The sequence below is a fragment of the Emys orbicularis genome, chromosome 11 (genome assembly GCF_028017835.1).
Source record: "Emys orbicularis isolate rEmyOrb1 chromosome 11, rEmyOrb1.hap1, whole genome shotgun sequence".
Classification (NCBI taxonomy): domain Eukaryota; kingdom Metazoa; phylum Chordata; order Testudines; family Emydidae; genus Emys; species Emys orbicularis.
In genome coordinates, this window is record NC_088693.1 from 13,668,523 (window position 1) to 13,695,852 (window position 27,330).

At 46.5% G+C, this 27,330-nt stretch overlaps 1 protein-coding gene across 2 annotated transcripts; it reads right to left on the reverse strand.

The window, feature by feature from the left end:
• Positions 1 to 3,281: 3,281 nt before the first annotated feature.
• On the reverse strand, positions 3,282 to 26,887 carry STEAP3 (STEAP3 metalloreductase). Of its 2 annotated transcripts, XM_065413134.1 has the most exons (5): positions 26,405 to 26,872; positions 25,087 to 25,614; positions 23,241 to 23,405; positions 14,471 to 14,691; positions 3,282 to 3,760 (listed from the first exon to the last, which is right to left on the reverse strand). In XM_065413134.1, the coding sequence occupies exons 1-5, from the start codon at positions 26,870 to 26,872 to the stop codon at positions 3,709 to 3,711; spliced, it is 1,434 nt and encodes a 477-aa protein (XP_065269206.1). In that variant the 3' UTR covers positions 3,282 to 3,708. The 2 variants fall into 2 exon arrangements, with proteins under 2 accessions (XP_065269206.1, XP_065269205.1); XM_065413133.1 differs by lacking the exon at positions 3,282 to 3,760 and having other exon boundaries at positions 14,401 to 14,691; positions 26,405 to 26,887.
• Positions 26,888 to 27,330: the final 443 nt, after the last annotated feature.

Here is a 27,330-nt window from a genome sequence, read left to right on the forward strand (position 1 = left end):
ACATCAATAAGAAAATACAGGGCTCTCTTTGAAGTTAGTGGCAGCAGGATCACTATAAACACTTAGGCTATGTCTACACAGGCAGAGTTTTTTCGCAGAGAGTTTGGTCGCTGATAAAAAAGCGCTTCAAGAAAATTGCTGTTGTGTTCACATTGTCTTCCACTGGTGGCATAGCGCATTCACACTTGTGGTACTTGCATCGGCAATGAGAGCAGTGCACTGTGGGTAGCTACCCCACAGTGCAGCTCTCCCGCTTCTGCTGCTAGGTCTTGTGGGAAGGCGCAGGGGATCATGGCGCATCATGGGTCCGGGCTCAATGCCCCGTGATGCACTGCTTTCCGTCCCAGCATTCCATGTGCTTCTGTCGTCAGTTCGTGGCATTTTTCAACGTCCCTTGTGTGACGTTGCACCCCATAATGCTTTATAGAAATATGCTTATGAGTGTAAATATGATGTAACTGGAATATGCTTCCTACAAAAGGTCTCTTGTAAGGTATCATTACAAAGCTTATGTTCTTCTGCATGTATTCATCCTATTCGTATGCATGTATCATTTTTATATCTGAAGTTATGAGCCTTGGCTCTATGCTTGTATTTAAAGTGTTTGTTGTAGAAAGCACGTAAGGCAGATGTGGTCAACATAGTGTGAAGGGGTTATTCAAGTAATTGGGAGTATTTGGTTAACAATGGACCTTGATAGACACCAATCCACATCTGAGCTTTCCTGGGAAGTCCTGCAGAAAACGGAGTCATGCATGGACATGTGACTTGTCCATGTGACTCCAAAACTCCATTTTGTAGTTGGATTCTACACGGGGGAGAGGGGAGTTTCCACCCACGAGAGAGAAACTATATAAGCCCCTGGAAAAAAACCTCCATTTTGTCTTTAGCTAGCACTAGAGAGAGCCTCTCCACCCCCAAAGGATACCTGAAAGAAACTGGAACAAAGGACAGTAACCACAGGGGTGTGAGTGATTGCTGGACCCAGACTAGAAGGAGGCTAGTCTGTAAAGGAAGCTTACTAGAACATCTCTGAGGGTGAGATTTCATCTGTAATCACTTTCTTACTGTATTAGGCTTAGACTTGCATGTTTTGTTTTATTTTGCTTGGTAATTCACTTTGTTCTGTTTGTTATTACTTGGAACCACTTAAATCTTACTTTTTGTATTTAATAAAATCACTTTTTACTTATTAATTAACCCAGAGTATGTATTCATACCTGGGGGGGGGGGGGGGGGAGCAAACAGCTGTGCATATCTCTCTATCAGTGTTATAGAGGGCGAACAATTTATGAGTTTATCCCGTATAAGCTTTATACAGGGTAAAACGGATTTATTTGGGGTTTGTACCCCATTGGGAGTTGGGTACCTGAGTGTTGGAGACAGGAACACTTCTTAAGCTGTTTCAGTTAAGCCTGCAGCTTTGGGGGGAACGTGGTTCAGACCTGGGTCTGTGTTTGTAGCAGGCAAGTGTGTCTGGCACAACCAGGCAGGGCACTGAAGTCCCAAGCTGTCAGGGAAAATGGGCTTAGAGGTAGTCTCAGCACATAAGTTGGCAGTCCCAAGGGGGTTTCTGTGATTCAACCCATCACACCTTGTTTTCTGCTTGCCCTATCACATCTATCTGCAGGAATGGATCCCACGCTGATCTCCACTGCTCTGCTAGCTCTTACTAGCACATCGCGAATAGTAGTGGAGTTATTCTTGAAGTTACGAAGGCAATGACAGTCAAAGTTGCCTGACGCAGTGTCCGACATAGAAAGCAGCAACATTAGATTGCTTTTGGCATTCATGGAACAGCTGATCACAGTGGAACGTCGCTTTTGGGCTCTGGAAACTAACACAGAGTGGAGGGATTGAATCATTATGGGATGATGAGCAGTGGCTGCAGAACTTTCGGACGCGGAAAGCCACCTTCTTGGAATTGTGTGCTGAGCTCGCCCCAGCATGCGACGCAAGGACTCCTGAATGAGAGCTGCCCTCTCAGTGGAGAAGCACATGGCGATCGCGGTGTGGAAGCTGGCGACTCCAGACTGCTACCGGTCAGTCGTGAACCAGTTTGGAGTGCGGAAGTCGACTGTTGGGGCTGTGTTAACGCAAGTGTGCAAGGCCATTAGTCACATCCTGCTGCAAAAGACCATGACTTTTGGCAGTGTGCGTGAAATTGTGGATGGATTTGCAGAAATGGGTTTCCCTAACTGCGGAGGGGCGACAAGGGGTTCTCGCAACAAATTCTTTGGTGGCCTCACCGTGAGGCCACCAACTCTCACTGGTGGCCGCACTGACACTTTTTTCCTAAAATACTTAATTAACTTTAGGAAAAACAATTAAATATGCACAGATTCACATCCAAATCTTTGTAATGTATATTTGTAGGTTTTTTAGGGGAAACTCAATAACAAAAATAATGCTGCCTCCCCCATCCAGGGCTTAGTGGGTCCTGGGGCTTGCTGTGAAAAGTGATATTTGTATATTTGTTAATATCACAGCACACTTAGTAGCTACCTGCCAGGCTGTGATAAGTGATATTAACAAACATACAATAGCACGTTTCACAGATAGCTAGTAAATCTGCTGTGAAAAGTGATACTTGCATGTTTGTTAATATCACTTTTCTCAGCAAGCTCCAGAACCCATTAAGCCCTGGATGGGGGGGGCGAAGGGGGAGGCAGCAGGGGCCAGAGGCGATGGTGGGATGGATGCATTGCCGGGGGAGGCAGCAGGGGCCCGGGGCAATGCGGGTGGGCGATGAGCCCCACTGTTGCGTGGCCAGAGCCAGGGCCTGGTGTCTGCTGCCATGCGGCCAGGGCTGGGGCTCAGTATCTGTGGCCAGAACCTAGAGCTGGGGTTGGGAATTGCATGGCTGGAGCCAGGGATTGGAGCCCGCTGCCACACAACTGGAGCTGTGGGTCAGCACCCAGAACTAGTGCCTGCCACTGCATGGCCAGAGCTGGGGGCCAGAGCCCAAGCGTGCATGGCTGGAGCCAGGAGTCAGCACCTGCCGCTACATGGCTGGAGCCAGTGCTCATTGCTGCTCAGCCAGAGCCAGGGGCCGGCACCTGGGGCCAGCTCCTGCCACCACGTCCGTGTGGCCGGAGCCCGGGAACAGAGCTGTGGGTCGGCGCCTGGTGCCATGCAGCTGGGGCAGGCGATCAGCACCAGGGGCTAGGGCCGTGTGGCTGGAGCCCGGGGCCAGTGCCCGTCACCGCACAGCCAGAACTGGGGGCCAGAGTGCTTATAATTCAAAGAACTTTTCTTTTATTGCCAAATAAACCACAACCCAACACCACACGCACACACATAGACACACAGATTCTTGGTGGGGGAGAAGGTACTGGGGGGGGTGACTTTCAGAGCTGAGCATAAGTCCAGCTTTCGTTTGAAACGCTGTCTACAGGGGGTGGAGTTTAGAGGAGAGCACAAAGTGTCAGAAAGCAGAAAGGAATGCGCCAGGAGAATTCTGAATGTGCTGAAGGGGAGGGCGAGCACGCATCTGCTCAGTCTGGACCATTACAAGAGACTGGAGCATGTCAGTTTGATGCTCCAAAACTTTTATCAGCCTCTCCATGGCGTACCTATTGTACGCATCATTTTCTTTTCTTTCCTGCTTGTTGCTTTCCCTCCACTTCTTGCATTCAGTCTTTTGTGCCTCTGACTGCAGCAGCACCTCCCAGAACGTATCTTCCTTGCTCCATCTCGGGCGTTTTCTTATCTGGCGCAGATGCTCTCCTGCTGTTGGAGGGGGTTCTCAAGGTCATGTCTAGAGAGGCATAATTAACAATAAACAGAAGAACTATTGTCAATTACACACAGAGCATTGAAACACTGCATTAAAATAAACAGCTGGTAACATACCTATCACTTTCTCGGTGACCCTAGGCAAGCACCCATGCAGGAGAACACCCCAAGAATGGTGAGTGAACCCAGGGGCAGGGGCATTGTTCACTGCAGAAAAGCAATGTGAAAGGGTCGCGGGGCACTTATGGGGGTCAACACTCTAAACTCTCCCACCGTTTTCCACAGGTGGGGGTCACTTTGGAAAATATCTCACTCCTGAGTAAGGAAGCAAGGGTGCATCTGCTACACGCTTGCAGCCTCTGCCCCAGTCCCTTCGCTGTTTGCCTGCGTGCAGCTTTGGTCCCTGCCCAAGTAATTGCAGAGTGGCGCGGGAAAGTGTCTCTCAATGGGGGAAGGAACAAAGCAGCTCTGCCAAGGGACCTCTGGCAGAGGATCACTGAGTAACTCCAGAAAAGGTTCTCTCTGGAGGAGTCTCGTGAAATCTTGGAGTGCATCAACTCCCTGTTCCGTCATTCTGCCTAGCTGTGGAAATGCCTAGCACACAAACACAGCCAGCCTTGTACATTTCTCTGCCCTCAACCCGTTTCAGAACTTCACAAAGCAAAACCACTTATCAGGGGTCTCCTCTCCAGGCTTGCCAGAGAGCGACTGGCGATCCACCGCTGGAGTGGAGAGCAGCTCCTGACTGGATGCACCACCCGCCGGCCCTGCCGTGGGCTCCACATCTTCAGCCTCCACCTCTTCATCAATGACTTCCTCCTCTGGGTTACGTCCACTTTCCACTGGCCCCAGACCCGACGAAATATCCACGGTGCTCTTGGCGGTGGAGGTTGGGTCGCCACCTAGGGTAGTGTCCAACTCCTTATAAAAACGGCAGGGCTGGGGCACAGCACTGGAGCGACGGTGTGCCTCCCTTGCCTTGTGGTACGCGTTCCTCAGCTCCTTCACCTTTGCGCTGCACTGCAGCGTGTCCCGATCGTAGCCCTTTTTACGCAAGCTGCATGCAATCTGGCCGTAGATATCGAAATTCCTACAGCTAGCGCACCGCTGGGACTGGACAGCCTCCTCTCTCCATTCATCAGATCCAGTAGCTCCGCAGTAGTCGAAATGGGAGATTGTTTGCTGCGTGGAGCCTTATTGGAAAAACCTGGGAGGTGGGCGCAAGCCTGCCCACGTCTAAAGCCCCCTCCCCCAGCCTAGTGGGAGGGACCACTGGATCCAGGTTCCAATGAGTACTTGAGACAATGAAAAACAGGATCAGGAGTGTGGAGCCACCATGGTCACCAGGGAGGATGTGATGTGAGCTCCCCACGCTGAGCAAACAGGAAGGGGAATTTCAAAATTCCTGGGGCTTTAAAGGGAGAAAGGCGGAAGGTTGTTCACCTGGCAGCAGGGCAGCAGAGTTGAAACTGCTGACCAGAGTGGTCAGCATGGGCATTGTGGGACACTTTCCGGAGGCCAAATACAGCACTAAAATCAATCATGGTGTCTACACTGGCACTACGGCGATAAAACCTTGGTGCAAAAAAGCCTTATGATTCTTGTCAACGTGGGTTTTTTTACAGCGCTGCAACTGAGGAGTGTCGGCGCAAAAAGTGCCTTTGCAGTGCGTACACCTCTGCTGCCTTTTGGCGAAAAAACTTGGCAGCGTAGACCAGCCCTTAAATTACATACAAATGCAAAAGTTGTGTGTCTGTCTACACTGGCTTTATGGCTTATAACAACAATCTACAACCCACTAACAGCTGCCCCACAGCTATTGCCTCCCCCTATCCTCCCTAGGACTGGAGGTGTTAATAGGCCAATTCACCTTGAATGGTCTCTTACAATATGTGTTCACTACTCATGCTAAACGAGTCTGTTCCACCTCGTATTTAGCTGTGACACTCGGTATCTACCCTAGAGCTTACAGTGGCACAGCTATCCAATGCAGCTGCGCCGCTGTAAGATCTCTAGTGTAGCTGCTCTGCGCCGACGATGGGAGAAAGCTCTCTGGGCGGCATAAATACTCCACCCCCTACGAGTGGCGGTGGGGTGTGTTTTATTCACACCCCTGCGTGATATAAGTTATACGACATAAGTGGTAGTGTAGACCTAGCCTAAGTTTCCCAGACCTGAAGAAGAGCTCGGTATGGCTTAAAAGCGGTGTCTCTCACCAACAGAAGTTGGTCCAAAAAGATATTACCTCCCTCACCTTGCCCCTCTTTATATATTGTCTGGCAGTGTTTCAGGAAGGGCTCTGCTTTTCTTTGAGACCAGATCTTTTCCCCATTATTTCTTTTTGCTGGACTTCTGCACATAGACTTTCCAATTATGAATGAGTCTAGTAAAGAGGGGCAGGAGAGGTGAGACTTCCTTTTGCTGTTCTTTGTGGCACTGGACTGGTTGTTTCCTACCTCAGGCCTGGTCCACACTACCCCCCCACTTCGGACTAAGGTACGCAAATTCAGCTACGTTAATAACGTAGCTGAATTCGAAGTACCTTAGTCCGAACTTACCGCGGGTCCAGACGCTGCAGGCAGGCTCCCCCGTCGATGCCGCATACTCCTCTCGCCGAGCTGGAGTACCGGCGTCGACGGCGAGCACTTCCGGGATCGATCCGGGATCGATTTATCGCGTCTAGACAAGACGCGATAAATTGATCCCAGAACATCGATTGCCTGCCGTCGGACCCGGAGGTAAGTGTAGACGTACCCTTAGATAAGGTAACTTGTCAAGCCTTCCCTTTTCTAGCTCAATCCATTCATCCCTTCCTTGTGCTTTTCTTCTCTTCCCTTCTTGCCAACCCCCACCCCCACGTCTTCACTGCAGCAGGTTTTCATGGATGCAGCATTTGGTGTACAGCTGGGACAGCAAAGGCTCACTCTAGTGGTGCACAACTCTTTTTTGCACCCATTAAGGGATGCGTGCCCTTCCCGAAACAGAAGCTATGTCCCAGCCGTGACCTAAATGAGGAGAGTGTCAAAGGATCCTTCTGAAACAGGTTCTCAGAAAATCACGCATAACATAACCCTGTCCACTTCTTGGTTTAAACAGAAATGTAGTTTCACCATAGAGTTGTGTGCAATGAGGGGGGAGAACTATAACAAAGCCCAAGAGCTACTCGCGTGATGTATCTTTGTCTGAAGAGAAAGCCAGCAGATGTCAGCACAGCCTGTTCTTCAGTATTCCAAAGCCTGCATGAGCAAGGAAATATTTAGCATTTGTGAAGAACAGTTCTCTGTGAACTAGTTTAACTTGCAGAGCCTGTGCTAGTTCTCTGGGGCCGAGCGCAGACGCTTTCCTTGCAGACAGTGCTGCATTTTAAATTGAAGTCAAAACACTGGTGTCAAATCTTAAATTCATCCTGTTAGATTAAGAGCATTCTTTGCATAGCCAGTTCCAGTGTGTCTAAACCTTTGCACAGCCTGGATGTTAATCTCCCCATATCAGTCATTTGGTGTGTTGTCTGGAAAATACCAGTTTTAGTTTGCTGAGGCATATTTATCTAGCTTTAAAATAAGTCGGTCTTAACTTCAAGGTGAAGCACCCAGAGCAAACACAAACATACATGCAAAATCCTTCACTAAAACTTCAGCAATACAACATAAGCCAGAACACACACATTATCTTAATGCCCTCCACCCTGCCCTCCCGTTAGTCCCCCCTGTGCAGCGAAAAAAGGGGAATCTTGCATTGTGTCTTCCAGGCCATCACATCTGAGCTTTGATCAACTCAGGTGGGATGTGAATTCCAGTGCACAGAGGTGACAGGCTGCAGTGTTGTGAATTGATTCACTCAACTATGATGGCTGAGGTTCACATAGATTATGCCCAGATAATGGGCAACAAGTGGTGCGTAAGGGGGTGTAATGGACTTCCTTACAGTTAGTCTCCCATCTATCTACATGCATTAATTTACCAGTGGAAGGTTGGCTACAGAGGAGATGAAAGAAAGTAAAGTTGAAGTGTGGGTGCGGGCTGGCCTGTCTGATGTTTTTTCCTTAAATCTTGCAGTTTTGTTTCTCTTGCTTTACTCCTCTCTTCTGGAGTCTCATACTGTGGAAATTACTCCAGGGATTTTCAACCTTTTTTGTGCATAAGCAAAAAATTGTCCTAGGCCCCCAGAGTATCAGTACAATAATCCACAAGCCATTTAGTTCCCATTCGGGATGCATAATAACTTGTCAAATTTCATTTTATATCAATCACCCCAATGTAAAAGTGAGGTATGGGATGAGGGGAATGTGATGGGTGGGTTGCTGGTGGTGCCAATGGGGAGGTGAGGAGGATGGGGGACTGTTCTCTATTCCCCCAGCAGCAGACTTGCTTCAAGAGTGTGGTGGGCCTGGCCCTGTTGTGGCGTGAAACACAGCTTTCCCAAGAGCTGGGAAGGAAGGAGAAGACTGAGGAGCAGATGTGAGATTGGGTTAGGGATAGAGCAGAGAGGGACAGCAGGAAAAGTGGAACTTTTCATATCTTCCTACACCCTCTGTTGCACCCTAGAACCCACATGATTTTGCTTCACCCCACCAGCAATCCATGGAGTGCAGCCCAGCAGGCTTCCCCTCATGGGCCATTGGTGGGTTGAATCTTATGGCAAGTCCTGATTTACAGAAACCAATTCCTTTATAATGTAGGGGCCAAATTCAGAGGGGTGGGGGTAGGAGTGTAAATTGGATGCAAATCTAAGTTGGTTGTGGCTACACCAAAGAGACCAGAAGAAGGTGCAAAGGATATCAACTTCGACTCACCGCTGCATTTGTCTCTAGGCCTCGCATTCTGCCAGATGCGGCAGGTAGTGCTGCACAACTGAAAGTTTCCTATCACCTGAGAGCTGCTTGTAGGCTCTCATTTTACATCACACTTGGGTCTAATTTGGCCAACGTTGTTATCTAGGGGGTCTATAGGGATGAGGGTGCAAGTGGGCTGGGAAAACATGCCCAAGGCATCTATATTTCTCCTGTTCTGTACTCCACATGTGCTGCTTAAGAGACCAGATCAGGAAGCCCCTTTGCTTGAATGGCCTTAACTTTAAAATGTCAAGTATTGGGCTATTCCCACATTGGTGTGCAGTCAAGCCTCAGGCTCAACGACCATCTAGCCGGCATGAACTAAATCAGATCAATGGTCTTTAGTCAATGACTTCATACAGAGTTAAACAAGTGGTGTAGAGAGGAAGACCCCCCTATAAGTCATTAGTGTTAGCTGAGCCTCTCATTTTCTTTTTCTATTTTATCAGGGGGAATCTGGCTTAGCAGAAAGCAAATCTGGCTGTCTTCTAGCATCTGCTTTCCTACTACTGCCTCTAGGGTACTGAATGAGACATCTATTTAAGAGCAAATATTTGATAGTGGATGACTCTTTAATCCAGGAGAAAGAGGTATAACAGCTGATTTTGGCTAGAAGTTGAAGCTAGATAAACTCAAATCAGGGGCAAAGGCAAATATTTTTAACAGTGAGGGTAACTAACCAGTGGAACAGCTGGACATGGTAGATCCTCCATCACTTGCTGTCCTTAAATCAAGAGTGGACATCTGTCTAAGAGAGATGCTCTAGGTCAATTACACGTCATTGGGTTTGTTGCAGGAATCATCAAATTACATGGCCAATACTATACAGGTCAACTTAGATTGTCATAATGATCCTTGCTAGCCCTACATCTATGAAAAGTGATTAATTTGCTCCATGAACAAGAACAGCAAATAGGGTTATATTGTACCCACATATTGTACGTCACATGTTTAATTTAAATTATCTGGCTCTGAGTTTCACATAAGTTCTTGGCAGTGGGAAACTAGTCTGTATAGGAGTTCTGCAAAACTGTCACTCACTAAACAATAAATTGAACCAAACCTCCTTAGTGTAACAAATCCATTGTTTCAAAGCTAAGGCACAATCTACAGATTCCACTAAATTGATGCATGAAATTTTGAGATACAGAATACACAAACAGTGACAAAACTTTCAGATGTAACAGCTAGTATACCTGTGCTAGTCTTCTTGGTGACTTGGAGAGATTTTATGAAATACACCTTACAGCAGTTTTCAAGCAATTGCATCCCCATTAAGATTTAACCATAGTTTGATAATTCACTTTGTAAGTAAATCCCTGAAGAGCAGGAGACCAAACACATTGCTAAAAGCCCTGTATAATAAGGAAGGCGTCAGAGAGCTGTACCTGCAGAGGCTAAACTTTAGCACAGGAATTTAAATTAACTCATTAAAATCAATTTACAAACTAGCTCATTAAAATGCTACACTGCGGATCTAGAAGTGGTGGATCTGTTATCCCACTTCCTTGAGGTAGTGACTAAAGGAACTGAGGCCAAAGAGGCAGTGTTAAAGATTGCATCTTTCCACTCTCACTAAACTCATCCATTGTCCCCTTCTTCTTTAGCTCTATATTAAGGCAACTTTTTGCTTACTGAAGTAAGCTCTGCTAGTCCTGAGCTGCAACAGCTTGTACAATATCCATGGTCAGCACCCACAAAGGCCTACATAATTAAATATCTATTACAGCTGTAACTAATGCAAATATGTGGAATATTCCTTCTTACACTCATATGACATAGAACTGACAAGTCTATCAGGCATTGGTCCTTCTAGGTAGTATCTTCTCCCATCACAATAGCAAATACCAGCTGCTTACGTTAGTGGGTTTTGTTTCTCACATTTAAATCCTGGACAATCACGTGGCTTTATTGATAGCTTTATTTAATAGAAAGATACTTTAGATTAACATTGTATTGTCTATAGAAAAAGAGACAGCACACAAGAATGAGTGAGTAATGATGCCATTATACAGGCACATTCATTCTAGCTTTATAGAGCTATAATTGTAAGACTAAGAGGCCAACGATGAAAGAGGATTAAAACTGGCCCTGTTCTCACAGCTTTACAATAGGTTCTTATACCCCAAAGGCACAAAGTAAGCAAAACAGAAAATAAAAATACAAACAGCTTGCCATTTCAGCTATAAATCTTGCAACAAATATACAAACAACAAGTACAAAAGTAATAACAGTAACAAGGAAATGTTTAAGCTAACATTCCTCAACCCCCTAGCTACATCAAATAATGCAGTGGGGAAAGAAGTTAAAAAGGCAAAGAGCATTTCCAAAGTTTTCTTAACACTTTTAAAAAATTATTATTTCTACAAAGTCAGAATAAATTATTCAAAATTTTAGTATCAAGGATTTAGGATATAGACCCCAAAGGGTAGAGCCATTCTGAAAGTTGCACGAGTTAGGACTTACGTTCTGTAGGTAGAGAAATTGGTCCCGGGGTAGTCAATTTTATTTTTTGTCAAGGTCCAAATTTCTTGGTCAAGGTATAGGCAAGATCCAGACTCCAAAGAAAATAATAAGAAACCCAACAATAACGATAATAAGTAAATACAAATATTTGGGGGTTCAATCAAAAGTGACTGGTGGTCCGGATTTGGCCCACGGCCCACCTATTGACTACCCCTGACTCTACAGCTTCAGCCCTACCACTTCTTGCTCTGTGAGTGGTCCTGTTGATGTCAAACCCTATGTCTCAGTGCAAAAGTTATCTTGGTATAAAAACAACGTTTTTTTTGGTTTTTTTTTAAACACACACTGAAGACAAAGCCTAAGGCTCATGCAACTTTCTCTCCCTCTCCTCTTTTTTTGCTAACAGTGTAGCAGTCTACCAGGTTGCCTGCTGCAGAGGAGTGAGAGGAAGCACAGATGTGAGAATAAGCATCAGAATCAGGATTCTTTACCTTAGCCAGAAAATGTGAAAACTAGTGATTTTATGTTGGCTTTGCCTGATGATGAAATACAGCAGGAGGCTGGAATGAGTAAGTGGACTGAATTCAAATTCACTTCCAGGAGTTAAATTGAAGTGGATGGAATTACACCAGAGGTGATTTTGGCTCAGACCTCTCGCAGAAGCTGTAATTTGCCATTCAGTTGCACATATTATTGTCAAATCTATCTGCTTTGTGAGTAATGTTAGCGGATAATGATCTGGGCATGGAGGGGTTCTCGATAATTCTCCCTGCCCTGAAAGGCACAACAGGGACACACAATAACTCCCTTCTTATTGAAGGAATTATCATGTGATTGTGAAATCCAGCACACTGACTCTTGTCTTGATTTCCTTTTATTTAGCAGGAAGACATGGTGTTTTGAGATTCCAGGGTGATTCTTACACAACAGCAGAAATACCTGAATATCATCGGGGGACTATTAGTAGCAGCTTGTAAGTCTTACTCTCCCCAACAGTTTAAGGCTGAACAGCAAGTTCTGATCAGCAGCAACTTTTAAAAATTCTCTAGTGATTCAGGTATTGACACCTGTCATATCTTCAAGGCACTGTCCAACAGCAACTTGTGTACTTTACTCCGTTGTAGGAAACAAGGCTATTACAACCAGATCCTAACATCTTACTTTGATGTAATTCTTCTATTTCCTCTTGATTCTCCTTTTTAAAGGATCTGTTGTAAAGCATGGCAGTCGTCGTAGACAGACAAGTTGTAATCTCTATGGGGCAAAGACTGTGGATTTGTATGTGTTGTAAAGCATCTACGACATTGGTTTGTTTTCAATCAAGAATGGTGTATTAATTTAGACTGTGGACAGTCTGAACAATCGTTGTGATAAAGAAAAACAAATATAGAGTCTGATTCTCCACTGCCTTGCACAGAGTGTGGGCATCATTCACCCCTGTGCCAAGTAAGTGAGAAGTTCTGCCAAACGATGCTAGTATTTTTATTTAGCGTGTGCATAGTCATCTAGCCAAGCGATGGCATCTTCAGTGCCGTGATGCAGTTCTTCTAGGCCACCGTTGACCCTAGTCAGCAGGCATTCCTCGACAATGTGCGGCATTGTCTGTGTTGTGCCGCAGCTGCACAAAGGGCTGTCCCGAAGGCCCCAGCGATACTGGTTGGCTGCACAGAGACCTTGCCTGGTCTGGAACCTGTTCAACAGGAACCATTGGCGACGGGGCAGGTCAAAACCAAGCAGGCAAATTGTGGGGTTGGCGACAAGGGACTGGTTGGGGATTATAACAGATATCCATTCCTCTCACCAGAACGTTTCCGCCCTAACATCCTGACGTGGCAGATGAGACCATAATGGGTGACGTGACGGCAAACGTGCAGCTGGTGGTTTGAAAAGGTCATTGTGCAGCGGCAGGCTTGAGTTGGCGTGTACTTTCTCCAGTAACCTGCCAGTGGTAACCTCTCGTCTGATAGGAGGAGGAGCAATATTGCTCAGAACTGGAAGCCATGGGAGTGGAGTTGGTCGCAGGGTGCCAGAGATGATACACATGGTGGCATGTAACTGCGTATGATGCCAGTGTATGATACTCACTTTGTAGCTGAGTAAATGACTCTTGAAGGTGCAAGGCGCTGGAGAATCAGGCCCATAATGTGTAGCTGCGTTGGTGTCCATTCCATGACTGAGACTTGGTCAGAGACAGATGAGTTTTAGCCTTTGTGAGAATGTTCACAGATGTAAAGTCCCATTTTCTGGAGGTACTGGATCTGTCACAGAGAGGGAGATGTGTCATTGCTGGTGGTGAAACAAATGCACCTGATAGTTGTTGTTGTAGATGTAGTTGGGCACGTGGATTTAAGTTTAATCAGAGTAGTTTCACACAGCGTCGCCCCATTATTCACTGCTAATTCAGCTGGCAGCTGTCATTTCCCCAATGCCCAGAGTCAATATCATGAAGCTGCGAGTCCTTTTGGAGGTTATCTTTACACTCCTTCCATTAGGGGATGCACTAAACTTTGGTTTCACATCGCTGAGAACGTGTGGTCGCAATGACCACTGCGGATTACGCTAAGGTGTAAATGCACTTCAGGCACGGCGCTGTCTTCAAAATCTATTATAACCTTTGGAAATAAATCAACTCTTCCAACGGTACAAATATGCACATGCATCGCCCACATCTACAAGACCAAAAAATGCACTGTCCACATTTGAGAAAGTCGTGAATACTGAGATGTGCCATCCAATTTGTTGTGTCCAGGGGTCAGGTTTGGAAACACATCCCCCAGTTCTCCAAGTCACTGGATGTTTCTGCTATGGTGGCAGGAGTTAAGTAGTTTGTGCTGAGATTTATACTGCCCTCACTCAGCTTCAGAGTCAACTTCCCATGTGGAAGAACCCCAGGGACTGCTCACACTGCTCAGAACCATTGTTTTGGTTTAGCAGCAGATTCAGATGGTCCATCAGGTGACACATGCAGAAGGATTTCTTCATAATCATATGGGATACAAATTGTCCCCCCTGCTATTTAAAAAAGAGAGCAGCTGGGGCCCCAACAGAGAAGCGTCAGTACAGAGTACCACCAGCTACTGTCTCAATCGACCAATACGACCCATAGAATTCCATTTGTTTTCTACATATATTTACAGCTGCTCTCTCAAATGTCATGAATATTTTTTAAGGCAACAATCATGCTAGCAAATCAGCAATATATTTAAATATTACTGCGCAAACTAATTTAACAGTAACTGATTTTCTAAAGTCACCAACTATGAATATCAACCCACAAGGCAATTATACCAAACATACACAATTATGAAAAACCTCAAGAAATCTTCATAGTGCTTTGAAATTCTCCATCAATAAGAGAGGCTCTGCTACACATTACTGGAACTTTCGCCGCTTGAATATTCACCAGTTGCACTGGGCAGTGTGAATTTCACGTACCTTCCCTTTTCCCAGCCGTTCCGAATGCGCCGCAGTCTTTGGTGGATACAGGGCAAATGGAAGAATATTTTCGCTAAGATCACAGTACATGGCACCAGTAGTGTGAGTGTGTAACTTGGCGGCAGATAGAATTTGTATTGGTTTTCATCAAAGGCCCTTGTCCATCCAAAGGTGAGGGTGTGTAGGGTGCTGACTACCAGGGCAATAAATCCAAGGGTGGACTACAAGGAAAAGAAACACGCTATTTACTGAGGTGCCACACTTCTCACAGTAGTAATACTTAGCGTAAATAAAGCCCGGAACACTGACATGGCACTTTGCTAAAGTAAGACATTCCCTGTCTGCAGGGCATAATAGCTAAGGATTCGAAATCCGTTCCCACTAACGTCAATGGGGGATTTGCCATTGGCATCGCTGTGAAGACTGGGCTCTAGACAAGACAAGCATCTTCGACGCGCAGTATAACCATTAACGAACTCTCACCACTTCTGAATACGTGCTATCCTCAAGTTAGTGGTGGGGAAACTGGCGTATAGAGGTTGCGTGAATAATTGAAACAGAAACAAGCTGGTGTAAATGATAACCTACAGTGGTTTCCCTGTCTCCACTCTGGGTTTGTGCAGGTCCCACTGATCGCTGCAACTGGGGCAAATCCCAAGTGTATGCTATGGTGGAAGCACGTATTCAATGGCTCGTTTTTAAGAGGCCTGCACAGCCAGCAGCTGCTGCAGGGCCACTTATTTAGGAGCCTAAATATGGACTTAGGCGCTTAACTTTAGCCCCCCAAAATCATGATCAATGCTTCTTGTTAGTCATAGCCAAGAAACACTGCCTTCCAGAAGCCAAGTTGGGTGATTGGGGGGGAAGGCGGGGGGAGGAGGGCAGCAGGAATGATGGGGTGGAGTAAAGATCAAATCATCTTATTTGGAAAATAAAAATCAGCTGTAAAAAGCAACAGAGAGTCCTGTGGCACCTTTAAGACTAACAGATGTATTGGAGCATAAGCTTTCGTGGGTGAATGCCTACTTCATCAGATGCATCCGACGAAGTGGGCATTCACCCACGAAAGCTTATGTTCCAATACATCTGTTAGTCTTAAAGGTGCCACAGGACTCTCTGTTGCTTTTTACAGATCCAGACTAACACGGCTACCCCTCTGATACTAAAAATCAGCTGTAAATTGCTGCTTCTAAAATGTTTCCTCCTGGTTGTGATTGTTAGTTGACAGTTATACCAGATTTCTCAAAAGTAACCTGGTTAATAATGACAAACAGACCAACTGTACCAGTCCCTCAGTGTAATTAATTGGGCATTTAAAAGGATTGGGAAGTGGACAAGAAAGAAGCTCTATGGAGTCTACTTCCCTATAAGTGGTATATAGTTAGCTACTTAAATGAACCACATCATTCTGAGCACCTTAGAGTCATTACTGGATTTCATCCTTACAACACTCTTATGATTTAGAGAAATATTATCCCCACATTACAGATGGGGAACTTATCCATGGTTCTACAGAAAGTCTGTGGTAGAGTTAGGACTCAAACATGTGTTTGCTGAATGCCAGTGCAGCACCTTATCCCCTAGACTAGAGCATCCTTCATACCAAACCTATCCTTCCTTCCTACTCAAAGTCTCATCAAATTCCTAAGCCTAAGCGATAACAAGCCCCCCCAACTAGATGAGGAGAGGTTCATCTTATTTGGAAAATTAAGAATGATAACTAGCCGGAATGTGCCCTGATTGCAGTTGAAAGATACAGTGCTCCTAACAGCAGCAATCGAGTCATCATGGCTCATACATCATTTATTTGCTGTTAGCTCTCACCGGCAGCCAAAAATCCCTGGGTGAAAAGTGGCAGGAAGTACCAGCTTATGACTAATCTTTCAGAGAAAAGATTTAAAATGGGGAGAGAAAAAAATGTACAAAGTGAAGCAATAACATTCTGCATTAGGCAAGGTGTTCTTTTGGAGAGTTAATCCAAAAGGGTTTTCACATAACTTATGGCACTTGAGGCTGAAGTTAATTATTTTTTTCTCTTCAGTTTCTTTTTAAACAACTGCTGGTAGAAGTGAAGCAGAAGCAAAAGTTAGGACAAAGCATCACAATGGATCAGTTAGTATTAAATGAAAAAAAGCCGACCTTTAAATGACGTTAACCTTGTGACCTGAAACAAAACACTAATAGGCAAGGAATTCCTAGATAAGGCTATAACTCAGTCCAGAATCAGAGTAGAAGTTCCTTAGAATGCAACAGTGGGCTAATTCATTAGTTATACAAATGAGCATCTAGATAATAATATGATGTTTGAGCCTGATCCGACTTCCACAGCAATCAATGGGCGTCTTTGACTATAATGGGAGTTGTATTGGGCCTTCTGTCCTCCTACAATGTGTGTGTGTTGTGTGCTACTGCCCTCCACTGGCTAAAGTGTCGGTATGTGGGATCAGCACTGCCTCGTGGCTAAAACATGCACATAAGCTGAGACACCAAGTCATTCTAGGGTACATCTACACAGCAACAAAAGACCTGCGGCAGTGAGTCTTAGAGCCCGAGTCAACTGACCTGAGCTTGCAGGGCTCTTGCTGCAGGGCTAAATAGAGCAGTGTAGACATTTAGGCTCGGGCTGGAGCCTGGGCTCTGAAACCTGGCAAGCGAGAGTGTCTCGGAGCCTGGGCTCCAGCCTGAGCCCTAATGTCTCCACGGCTATTTTTAGCCCCACAGTGCAAGACCGAGTCATTTGACCCCAGCTCTGAGACCTGCTGCCATGTTCGTTTGTTTTGCTGTGCAGACGTATCCCTAGAGGCTGCTAAATGAATGCACAAGGTTGAAAGTCTCACAAGTTACTGGCCTAATAGGATGAAGAAGCTGTCAAGCATCCTGAAAACACTTGTACTAGTTTGCCAGCGTTTCTAGCCCTGATACAATATTGGAACTTGAAGTCATGTCATTCTTGCTCTCTTTCTCAGTTCAGTTTCTAGCTAAGAAACTATCTGATTAGCAATACAGTTTTTTATGCTGTTTCCATATGGGTTTACTGCCCATGTAGGATTCCATTAAAACAGCATATGTTGAAGTACTCTAAAAAGTGCTATGTAAAAATAGTACCTCCTTACTCAATCAATCAGCTTCCCACGTGTCTTCTATTGTAGATAGGTTCTTATACCACCCTCATATCCCTAGTACCTGGAGCCTTCCAGTAATGAGGCATCAATGACCATGGCTAACACCTGTCCCATGTGGCTTGTTTAGACTTGTCTGTACGCTGCAGTGTTCAGAGTGATCTTTTGCTTCCTGGTAAGTCTACTACTTGTACTCCCGTTAGCACTGCAGAGTCAATAGAGCAATGGGGGAGTGAGCTGGAGTCCACTCTGGCTCTCGCATCATCAACAAAACGGTTAAAGAACTTCTGATCGCAGCGTCTTGATTTCTGGTGATGCATGAGCCAGAAAGAAGCCAGGTCAGACTGACGTTCAGATTCCAGGAGGGGTCTGCAGGGCTAGAAGTTAATAGGCAAATACATCCTTCCTCTCCCCCCCCCTCCACACACACCCCTTTTTCAATCTGGAAGTCATTCCATGATGACAAAAATGGAAGCCCTGTGTGCCATTTGAGTCACAGTTTTAAAACTGAAACACCCTGGGGAAAACAAAACATAAGGGAAGATGAAAAATTTCTCCATTTAAGTCAAGTTACGCACATGTACCATTGTGAAAATAAAATGCAACGTCTATATCATGTATAGTTCCCATTAATCTTAAATATTGAGATATGCAGGGACTACTGTAAAATTGAACATTTAAAATAGTAAATCCTCTGGGTTTGTGCAGCAGCACAGGCGTGGTGTTGCTACTTTAAGGTTGCACATGCAAGCAAGTTTTTGGCCAGTTAAGCACCAAAAGCATATTTTAATAGAGTAGAGAGATCAAACACTACAAATATATGATGCTCACACTACTGAATGAGGCCTGAAACGATCCAGATGAGAATTGGATAAAAATAATGCCTGGATTTATATTTTTAAAAATTGCTGATGGATAGAACTCTCAAAAGACCCTCGGCCAATTTTATTTGCCTCAAAGCAGGCAAATAAAGAGCATTGAACTTGGAATTTCATTTTAAACACATCACTGATGAGGCCAAGATGGGAGCAACGCTTTGATACTGATAGATGCTCAATTTGCACCTTTTCAAATCTTTCAGTCTTTTCAAACATTTTGTACAGCATTTTGAATATGAAGAACTATGTAAATCTCAAGTTTATTATAACTCCTAAACACTTTGGATAAAGTGTTCTGCACTGTACAGTGACTGCTTCAAAGGGACAGTGAACAAGAATATATTATATTCCACCATGCATTCATTTAGCAGGAAAAAATAAACATCTGCACGTGCACTTTCACTGCTAATGTGCAAGGATAATAAATGCATCTATTACTGGTGTGTTAGTTTCTCCAGCTATCAGGAAATGCATTGCCAATTTGCTTAAACACTAATAATTCAAAAATTCCTTGTTGGAAAATCTAGAAATTAGCATTTCAAAAAAGTTTAAACTTGCTTCTCCAACAAGATATGTCCACAGGAAGTCTCAATACTTTCATTGCCTTTTCTGCATTCCAATCAGCTGGGTAGCTTGTATTGCAAAGTCGTATTGTTATCCTGCACTTACAGAAATAGGTGTAAGTGTAGAGTTACCATATTTGAACTTTCAAAAAAGAGGACACTCCATGGGGGGGTAGTCCCATCCGCTATCCACTCCCTCCCACTTCCTACCCCCTGACTGCCCCCCACAGAACCCCCAACCCATCCAACACCCCCTGCTCCTTGTCCCCTGATCACCCCCTCTGGGACCCCACCCCCTATCTAAGCCTCCCTTCTCCTTGTCCCTGACTGCCCCCTCCTGAGTAAGTGAGCCAGGATTTCCATACACTAAGCCAGCCAATCATAATGCAGGGGAGCCAGGAGCTATTTTGGAATAGGGAGTCATTTATTTGTTTGATACCAACGCTAACACATGGTTAGAATGAATTGAGAATGGTTGCCAAAGGGCCTGTACTATGCTCTTATTAAATGCACTAGTAAGAGACAGCTGTGCTGGCTTCCAGGACCGTGTGTGCATGGTATGTCTACACTGCGATAACAAACATGAGGCACCAAGTCTCAGAGTCTGGGTCAGCTGACAGGGGCTCAGGCTGCAGGGCTAAAAATAGCAGTGTAGACGTTATGGCTCAGGCTGGAGCCTGGCCTTTGAGTAGGGTGACCAAGTGTCCAGTTTTCGACCAGAACACCTGGTCGAAAAGGGATCCTGACAGTGCTGACTGGGCCTTTAACTGTCCGGTTGGCAGCACCGCGCAGGAGGGCTGGCAGGCTCCTGCTAGCCTCTGCGCCGCGCAGCTCCTGGGAAGCAGCTGGCATGTCCCCCCTCTGGCTCTTATGTGTAGGGGCACCCAGAGGGCTCCTCCTGCTGCCCCTGCCCCAAGCGCCGCCTCCACAGCTCCCATTGGCCGGGAACCGTGGCCAATGGAAGCTGCAGGGGCAGTGCCTGCAGACCGGGCAGCGTGCAGAGCCGCCTGGCTGCACCTTCGTGTAGGAGCTGGAGGGGGGACATGCTGCTGTTTCCAGGAGCTGCTTGAGGAAAGCGCCGCTTGAAGCCTGTACTCCCACCCCCATCCCAGGCCCCAACCCCCTGCCCCAGCCCTGATCCCCCTCCCACCCTCTGAACCCCTCGATCCCAACCTGGAGCACCCTCCTGCACCCCAAACCCCTCATCCAAAGCCCCACCCCAGAGCCCGCATCCCCAGCCACAGCCCTCACCCCTCCAACCCCCTGCCCCAGCCCTCATCCCCCTCCCACCCTCCAAAGCCCTTGGTCCCAGCCTGGAGCACCCTCCCACACCCCAAACCCCTCATCCCCAGCCCCACCCCAGAGCCCTCACCCCCTCCCGCATCCTAGCCCCCTGAGCCAGCCAGGTGAAAATGAGCGAGCGAGTGAGGGTGGGGAGAGCGAGCGACAGAGGGAGGGGGGATGGAGTGGGTGGGGTCTCTGAGAAGGGGTGGGGCCTGGGCGGGACCTCAGAGGAGAGGCGGGGCAAGGGGCAGGGCAAGGGTGTTTGGTTTTGTGCGAGTAGAAAGTTGGCGACCCTGTAATTGTATAGCACTGCAGTCTGAGTCCCAGGGAGCTGAGCCAGGCCAGCCGTACCTGTGCCGTTGGTCTTTTGTTGCAGTGTAGACATACTCAAAGGCCTACCCCCGCGGTAGAGGGGAGCGGGCATGCAGCGTGGTTCACGACTCTGGAAGGAGGAAGGTCTGACCCAGGGCAATGCTTTCAAAAGTGAAAGTGGGAGCCCAAGTCCCATTTTCAGAAGTAATTTAGGCACTTAGGAGGCTCACTTGCATTGCAAGTCAATGGGACTGAGGCTCCGGAGTCTTTTCTGACAGTGGTTCCTAAGCACCTTTGAAAATTGTATCCTTAGACTCCTCAGTCCCGTCTGAAAATGGGGCTTGAGGGCTTCTGAAAATTCTACCCGGAAGCTCTGCACCTACGAAAAGTGCCAGACCAGTCCCAGAGCAGCCCAGACCTTTTGAAATCTGGCTACTCAGTAGTCAGGATATTTATTTTATGCTTATTCTGTTTTATTTAAGTTCTTCCACTGAGCCCATCACTGGGATAGCTGAGCGCTTTTTCCTGAGGCCATCAAAGCCAGACCCTTCTGGCTATTTAAAAAGGAATCCCATAGCTCCTGGGGGTTTGCAATGGAGAGACTCCTGTATGTTGATGATCCACCTATGTGACAACCCACAACGAAATGCAGATCAAAGGAGTGAACTGACCTGTTCTGCTCCCGTTCTGATGTGAGGCAGTGTGGTCTAATGAACACAGCCCTGCAAGAGGAATTCCCCCTCAAAGCCTGGCTGTATCACTGACTCGTGGGGTAGCTCTGGGTACGTCACAGCCTTGCTGCCTGCCTTAACCCACTTGTACAATCAGGATAATGCTTGCCTGCCTCACGACAGTGCGGCTGTGAGGCTCAGTCAGTGTTCGTTAAAGCGCTATGTGAGGGCCAAGCACTAGTAATGGAAATGCTACGTTATTCCTTTATGTGCTTCCAATGTGTTCATCTCCATGGGCTCAAGGTGCCATTACACAGATTACATAAGAACATAAGAACGGCCATACTGGGTCAGACCAAAGGTCAGTCTAGCCCAGTATCCTGTCTTCCGACAGTGGCCAATGCCAGGTGCCCTAGAGGGAATGAACAGAACAGGTAATCATCAAGTGATCCATCCCCCTTCGCCCATTCCCAGCTTCTGGCAAACAGAGGCTAGGGACACCATCCCTGCCCCCATTGATGGACCTATCTTCCATGAATTTATCTCGTTCTTTTTTTAACCCTGTTATAGTCTTGGCCTTCACAACATCCTCTGGCAAGGAGTTCCACAGGTTGACTGTGCGTTGGGTGAAAAAATATTTCCTTTTGTTTGTTTTAATGTACCATCAGCAATTCTCCAAGCAAAGGACTCAAATCTCAACTCCTCCCTCTATTTTTAAGATGCTGACATTGCAGTTAACTCCTCCGTGCTGGCAGGACTCAACTTAGCTGTTTATTAGGCATTTTGCAGGAGCACTTAACATTAGGGAATCCTGACTTATATCTAAGCCCCTTTACTTTCATAAAGCCCTCTATGTAGTTGTCACTATAGTTATTAGGATGGATAATATTAGGCATAAGTCCCTTAGTTAAGACTTTAGTTAACATTGCAGGCTTGCCAGCCTATGCCCCCAGCACACTACCTCTGCTGAATGCCTTTAACGATCCGTCTTTTAGAAGCCCTAACAATCACGGATCTCTGCTTGCAGCAATCATAATCGCTTGCATTTCTATAGTGCCTTTCATCCTGACGTGTCCCAATGCTCTTTGCAAGCTCTACACCACACGATCATCACATTATGCATGACTGAAACGCAGCCATCTCTGTGGGGGAACAAGCCAACCGGAGGGAACGTTTCTACCCTGGCAGGGAGAGGGACTAAAATGACCTAAAAGGCATTTTGCATTTCTAACTACTATGAGAGCTTTTTAACAGGGCAGCATCATGCAAGGGTGCAGGCTGGGAAGGGAAGGGGAATCCAACTGAACAGGCAGGAGGGATTTTAGGCAGGCAAAGCCTTTGCTGGAATGTTGCCAGGAAATCAGAGTTAACCCCTTTAACGTGGCAAAGGAAAACCCAAAGGGAGAAAGTTTCAGACAAGGTATTAAATAAGTAGCAGAGTCGCTCATGCGCACAAAGCCTGCCGTTAATCAGCATGCAGCTCACTAACAGACGTTACAGGATTGCACAGGGACAAGAAGAAACCCGAAGCCTTTCAAAATAAAGGCTAGATCCTCCAGCCCTCTCTGCGAGAGACCAAAGCCCCAAACAGAGTGGAAATGTTTCCCCAGGCTGGCATGCAGGATGGCCATGCAGGCAAGACTCCACATCATCCCCTATGGGCCACAGAAAGCACTCACTGGGCAGGAGTGCGGTGGGACTGTGCATGAATCCACTGACCCAAAACGTCATGTGGTGGGTGGAGCAGCAGACTCTGCCCCAGTTCTTCTCTCCACAGCCGGCTGTAGCAGCTGCCCGCTGGTACTGCTGGCTGCAGTGAAGATTCCATTTCCCAGCCCCCCACGCTCCGTTCCTGCAGACAAGGAAGCAGGCTGCGTGCTCTGTTGGAGGATTTGGCTCTAATCCTGCCTTTAACCTCTGGAAAAGGCAAATATTGACTTTACCTGAATGAAACTGAATTCCCTCCAGTTGAGAGAGTTTGCGATGGAGGGAAGTGAAGTTATGGCAAGTAATGACAGTAGGCCTAGGGCCATTATTCCAAAAGAGACGTAAATCTCCATTCTCCAGACCTCCTCCTCTATCCAGGCATCAGTCTTCTTCTCCATGACCTAGTACAACAATGAAGATTAAGCAGCTTTTTCTACAGGAAGTGGTTAGTGCCAGAGATCATTATTTGACTGACTGACTGATTCATTGAAAGCAGTCATCTTGGCTAAATGTTTGATTCTCATTTAATTAGACTAGTACATTTAATGGGCTGGCTAGTGTAACTGCACCACTGCCTTCTCATGGATGGAATCAGAACTGCTTAACAGCATGTGTCATAGACCTCTCTACTGCGAGCAGAGAATCTCCTTTAGCTTTGAGTTTTTGAAGCAGTAGGAGTAGAGATCTAACCTCGTGGTCATTTAGCCACATAACAGGTACAGGACAAGCAGGGGAAGCTCCCCCACTCTGCCCTACCAACATGCCTCGTCTGGAGGAACTTTATTTGGGAGGAACGGGATAGGTTAGCCTTCATGATCCACTAAACTCAATTTACGGCCTGATGTTAAGAGGTGTCAAGTCTCCACAACTCCCATTACCCTCCAGAGGACTTTCAGGTACTCAGCACCTTCAGGATCAAGCCCTGAAGTTGCATTTAGAACTGCAATTAACATGAAAAGTCAGTTTAAAGCCAAGAGCAAAAGTACAGATCTTTGAATACTTGAATACAAAGTGGCCTCCTAATGGTATTCATTTTAAGTGCACTTACGAGGAAAACTGTTCAAGCTAATTGAAGCCAAGATGAGATTTATACTGTATGGCAGAGGTCAACATTTAGAACAATCCATTTATCTCATTAAATGGTCTTAATTCACTTAGCAAGGACATTGCTAGAAAATAGGAGGTGTAAGGGAAGTGAACACAGAAATCCTGTCTGGCATTTATTTGTGACTGGCACAGATGTAAAGCACAGGTGAGAGTGAGAGCACCTCACCTCCCAAAAAGCAAAGATCATGGCAAAGCCAGAGACACCTCCCAAATAAAGCAATTTCCAATGAGTAGAGTTAGTTTACTCTAGCATGAGTTTGCCCACTGGAATTAGTGCAATAGCTTCTCCAAGGAGAATTAGAGTAACACCAGCAGGATTTTCCCCACCAACCCCCATCTCCCACCCCCCTACACTTTACCTGAAAACATATTAAAAAAGAAACAGTGGAAAACCCCACAAACGTTTTGTGAACTCAAAATTACATAGAACGGCACAAATAGTGTGTCCAGAATTAAAAGCCTGCAACCCTGCAAGTAACACGCAGTGGGAGAGAGAGCAAAATTCAAAACCTGGGGGAACCCCCGCTCTCCTCCATTGGGTTAGGATTTCTGCCCCCACTCTGCCTCCAATACTTCCCCAACCTTACACAGGGCTCAGCAATCCCTGAAGACAGGAGGCGGATTCGGCTGACTTTATTCCTTTCAGGAGCAATGGGAAGCTCGACTCTCTAACTTGACACAAGAGACTGGGAACCTCTTGCTGGGAATGGCACTTATCATGGCTGATCAGAGTTCCAAGTACAGCTATTAGCTGGGCAGTAGAGCACCAGCCAACCTGACCTGTTCTTCCACAGTGACCCAGTGTCACCATTGGGAATGGGGCGTATGCACAGCTAATAACTCACATGAGACTGGGTTCATTCAGTGGGAAACATCGAGAGCTAAACATATGGCTCAAATACTAGATCTGCTCCACAGGGTTTGGGCAGATGTATAAGATTATGCCATGCACGGATTGGGCGATGAAGGTACTACCTGCTTGACGGCTGCGTTGATTAACTGATACCGATGAGATCGGCGCATGGGCAAGCAGAGGCTGTACACGGCGTGCAAGGCTGCGCAAAAGAAACTCAGAAGACCAATCTGCTTTCTGTGCTGCAGCCACTGGTCTAGCCAGTCTGGAAAGCGTCTGTACTTTGTGCCATAGTGCAGCTGAAAAGAGGCGGCCAGGACCCCGGGTAGATAAACGAGAGAGAGCATGACGTAGGCTACGCAGGGCAGCGTGCTATTGACCACCTCCACTGGGATCTTGTAGAACTTGTTTTTCTGCTCCCGGATGTAAGGGTGTAAGACTTGTCTGATGAAGTTGTAGGTGTAGAAACAGAGAAAGAGACCCAGGGCCAAAAAGACAGGGATTTTCCAAGCTGGGAGGAGGCGCAGGGGAATGTTCTCGATCTCGCAGGCTGAAGACAAGGAGCCCATGTCCACAGGGGTGAACCCCATGACTTGAGCAATTTCAGCGACTATACGCTTGGCTTCTTGATTATCACAGCAAATCAAGACCTGCAATGAACCAAAAGATACATTAACGGGCAAACAGAGACGTGAAGCGAAGGAAACAGACACTTGGGAAGGAATCTGGATTAACAAGGGCCTAGATTCCTAACAGCAATGTAGTCATGTCATATTGTATTTTTAATGGATGCCAAGGGTGCAGGAAGCCCAGGAGAGGCATTCATTTAGATGTGTGTTTAAGTCCAAGTAAATACATACATAAATAATGTGTTGCACTTATATGGACCGTTCTATCCTAAGATCACAAAGCGCTTTACAAAGCTAATTAAACCTCACCCCATCGCTGTGAGCCAAGTAAGCACTTTTATTATCCTCTGATAGAGGAGGCACCAAGGAGATAAGGAAGTTAGGAATCTTCGAGTACTTTTGGTCATCTTCCTACTTACTAAAATTGGCTGACAGAACCGTTTTGGCCTAGATTGAAAAAAAAAATATTTACATCTCACGTTAAAATAGCAATGCTACTCAGCCACATGGTGCTTTTAGCAGCTGCTCACTACCTTACAAAATTAACAGATCCACACAGCTTACTTCTGTGAGGAGAAATAAAATGAATTTGTCCCAGGCCACAGACAGTTTCCACACTAGTGCTAGGATTAGATCTTAGCAATTTCCGGTTGTTGTCCTTGCCCCATCCTGTGTTCCATCCACTAGATCTCACTTCTCTCAGTAAGTAACGCACTTAACTAACACAGTCAGATCCCAAATCCTGAAGTCCAGGTGAGTTTTGCCTGAGTAAGGTCTGTAGGATTTGGCCCTTAATAAAAGAAAACAATACCTGCTTATTCCCGTCTCTGGGACCTGACTGTAAGGTCCATGCAGATATCACGTTAAATCCTTTGACGACAGTGCAGGCTGGGAAAAGAGAAGCCAAGTACTCGGCATTTGATTCTTTGTGATGGTTAATTTCAGTGTTGTTGCTGACATCCACCAGTATTTTGCCAGCCAGCACATCCGTCAGGTCACAGAGCGTGGAGTAATGTTCCCTGAAAACTGCCACAAAAATAACATCCGTCTTCTTTGCAGCATCCGCCTGGGCAGTTACTTCAGCTGCTGAAGGAAAGAGGCCCGCGCAGCGCTTTGGATTGCGGCTTCCGACCACCACCTGGAAACCCGAGTACACCAGCCGTGTAGCCAACGAGCGTGCAAAGTCTCCACTTCCCAGGATCCCTACGGTTCGGCCAGCAGCCGGGGCGAGATCTGGATTGCTCTCCATATTCCGGCGACCTAGGAGTGGTTTTGCCATGTCTCCTCCTGGCATCCCTTTAGGCAAAAGCACAAAGGACAAGTTCACTGGAAACAGCATTTTCAAAACCTTATCTCCCTGTCTCAATCTACGTGCGATAGAAACAAACCTGCAGTAATGTGGCGAATGCTACATGCCACACGCACAGCCATTGCAAACGGGGTCTGTGTGGGAACCCACCATAGACTCAGGGAGGAAGGAATCCCCTGAACCTGCAAACCGGCTGTATAACGCTGCGCCCCTGCAGGGCTCATTGGCAGCAGGGATCGAACCCAGAACCTCTGGATGTAAAAGCAGAACTGCTATTGCGTGAGCTCAGAGACCCACCTCTACTCGGCAAAGCTGTAGCAGGCTCATCCATCTATCTATATGCGGACCAGCCACTGCTAGTGGAGGATAGAGTGCCAGACCAAGTAGGTATGAGTTAAAGGAGCAAAGTAGCTATATGACTCCATTGT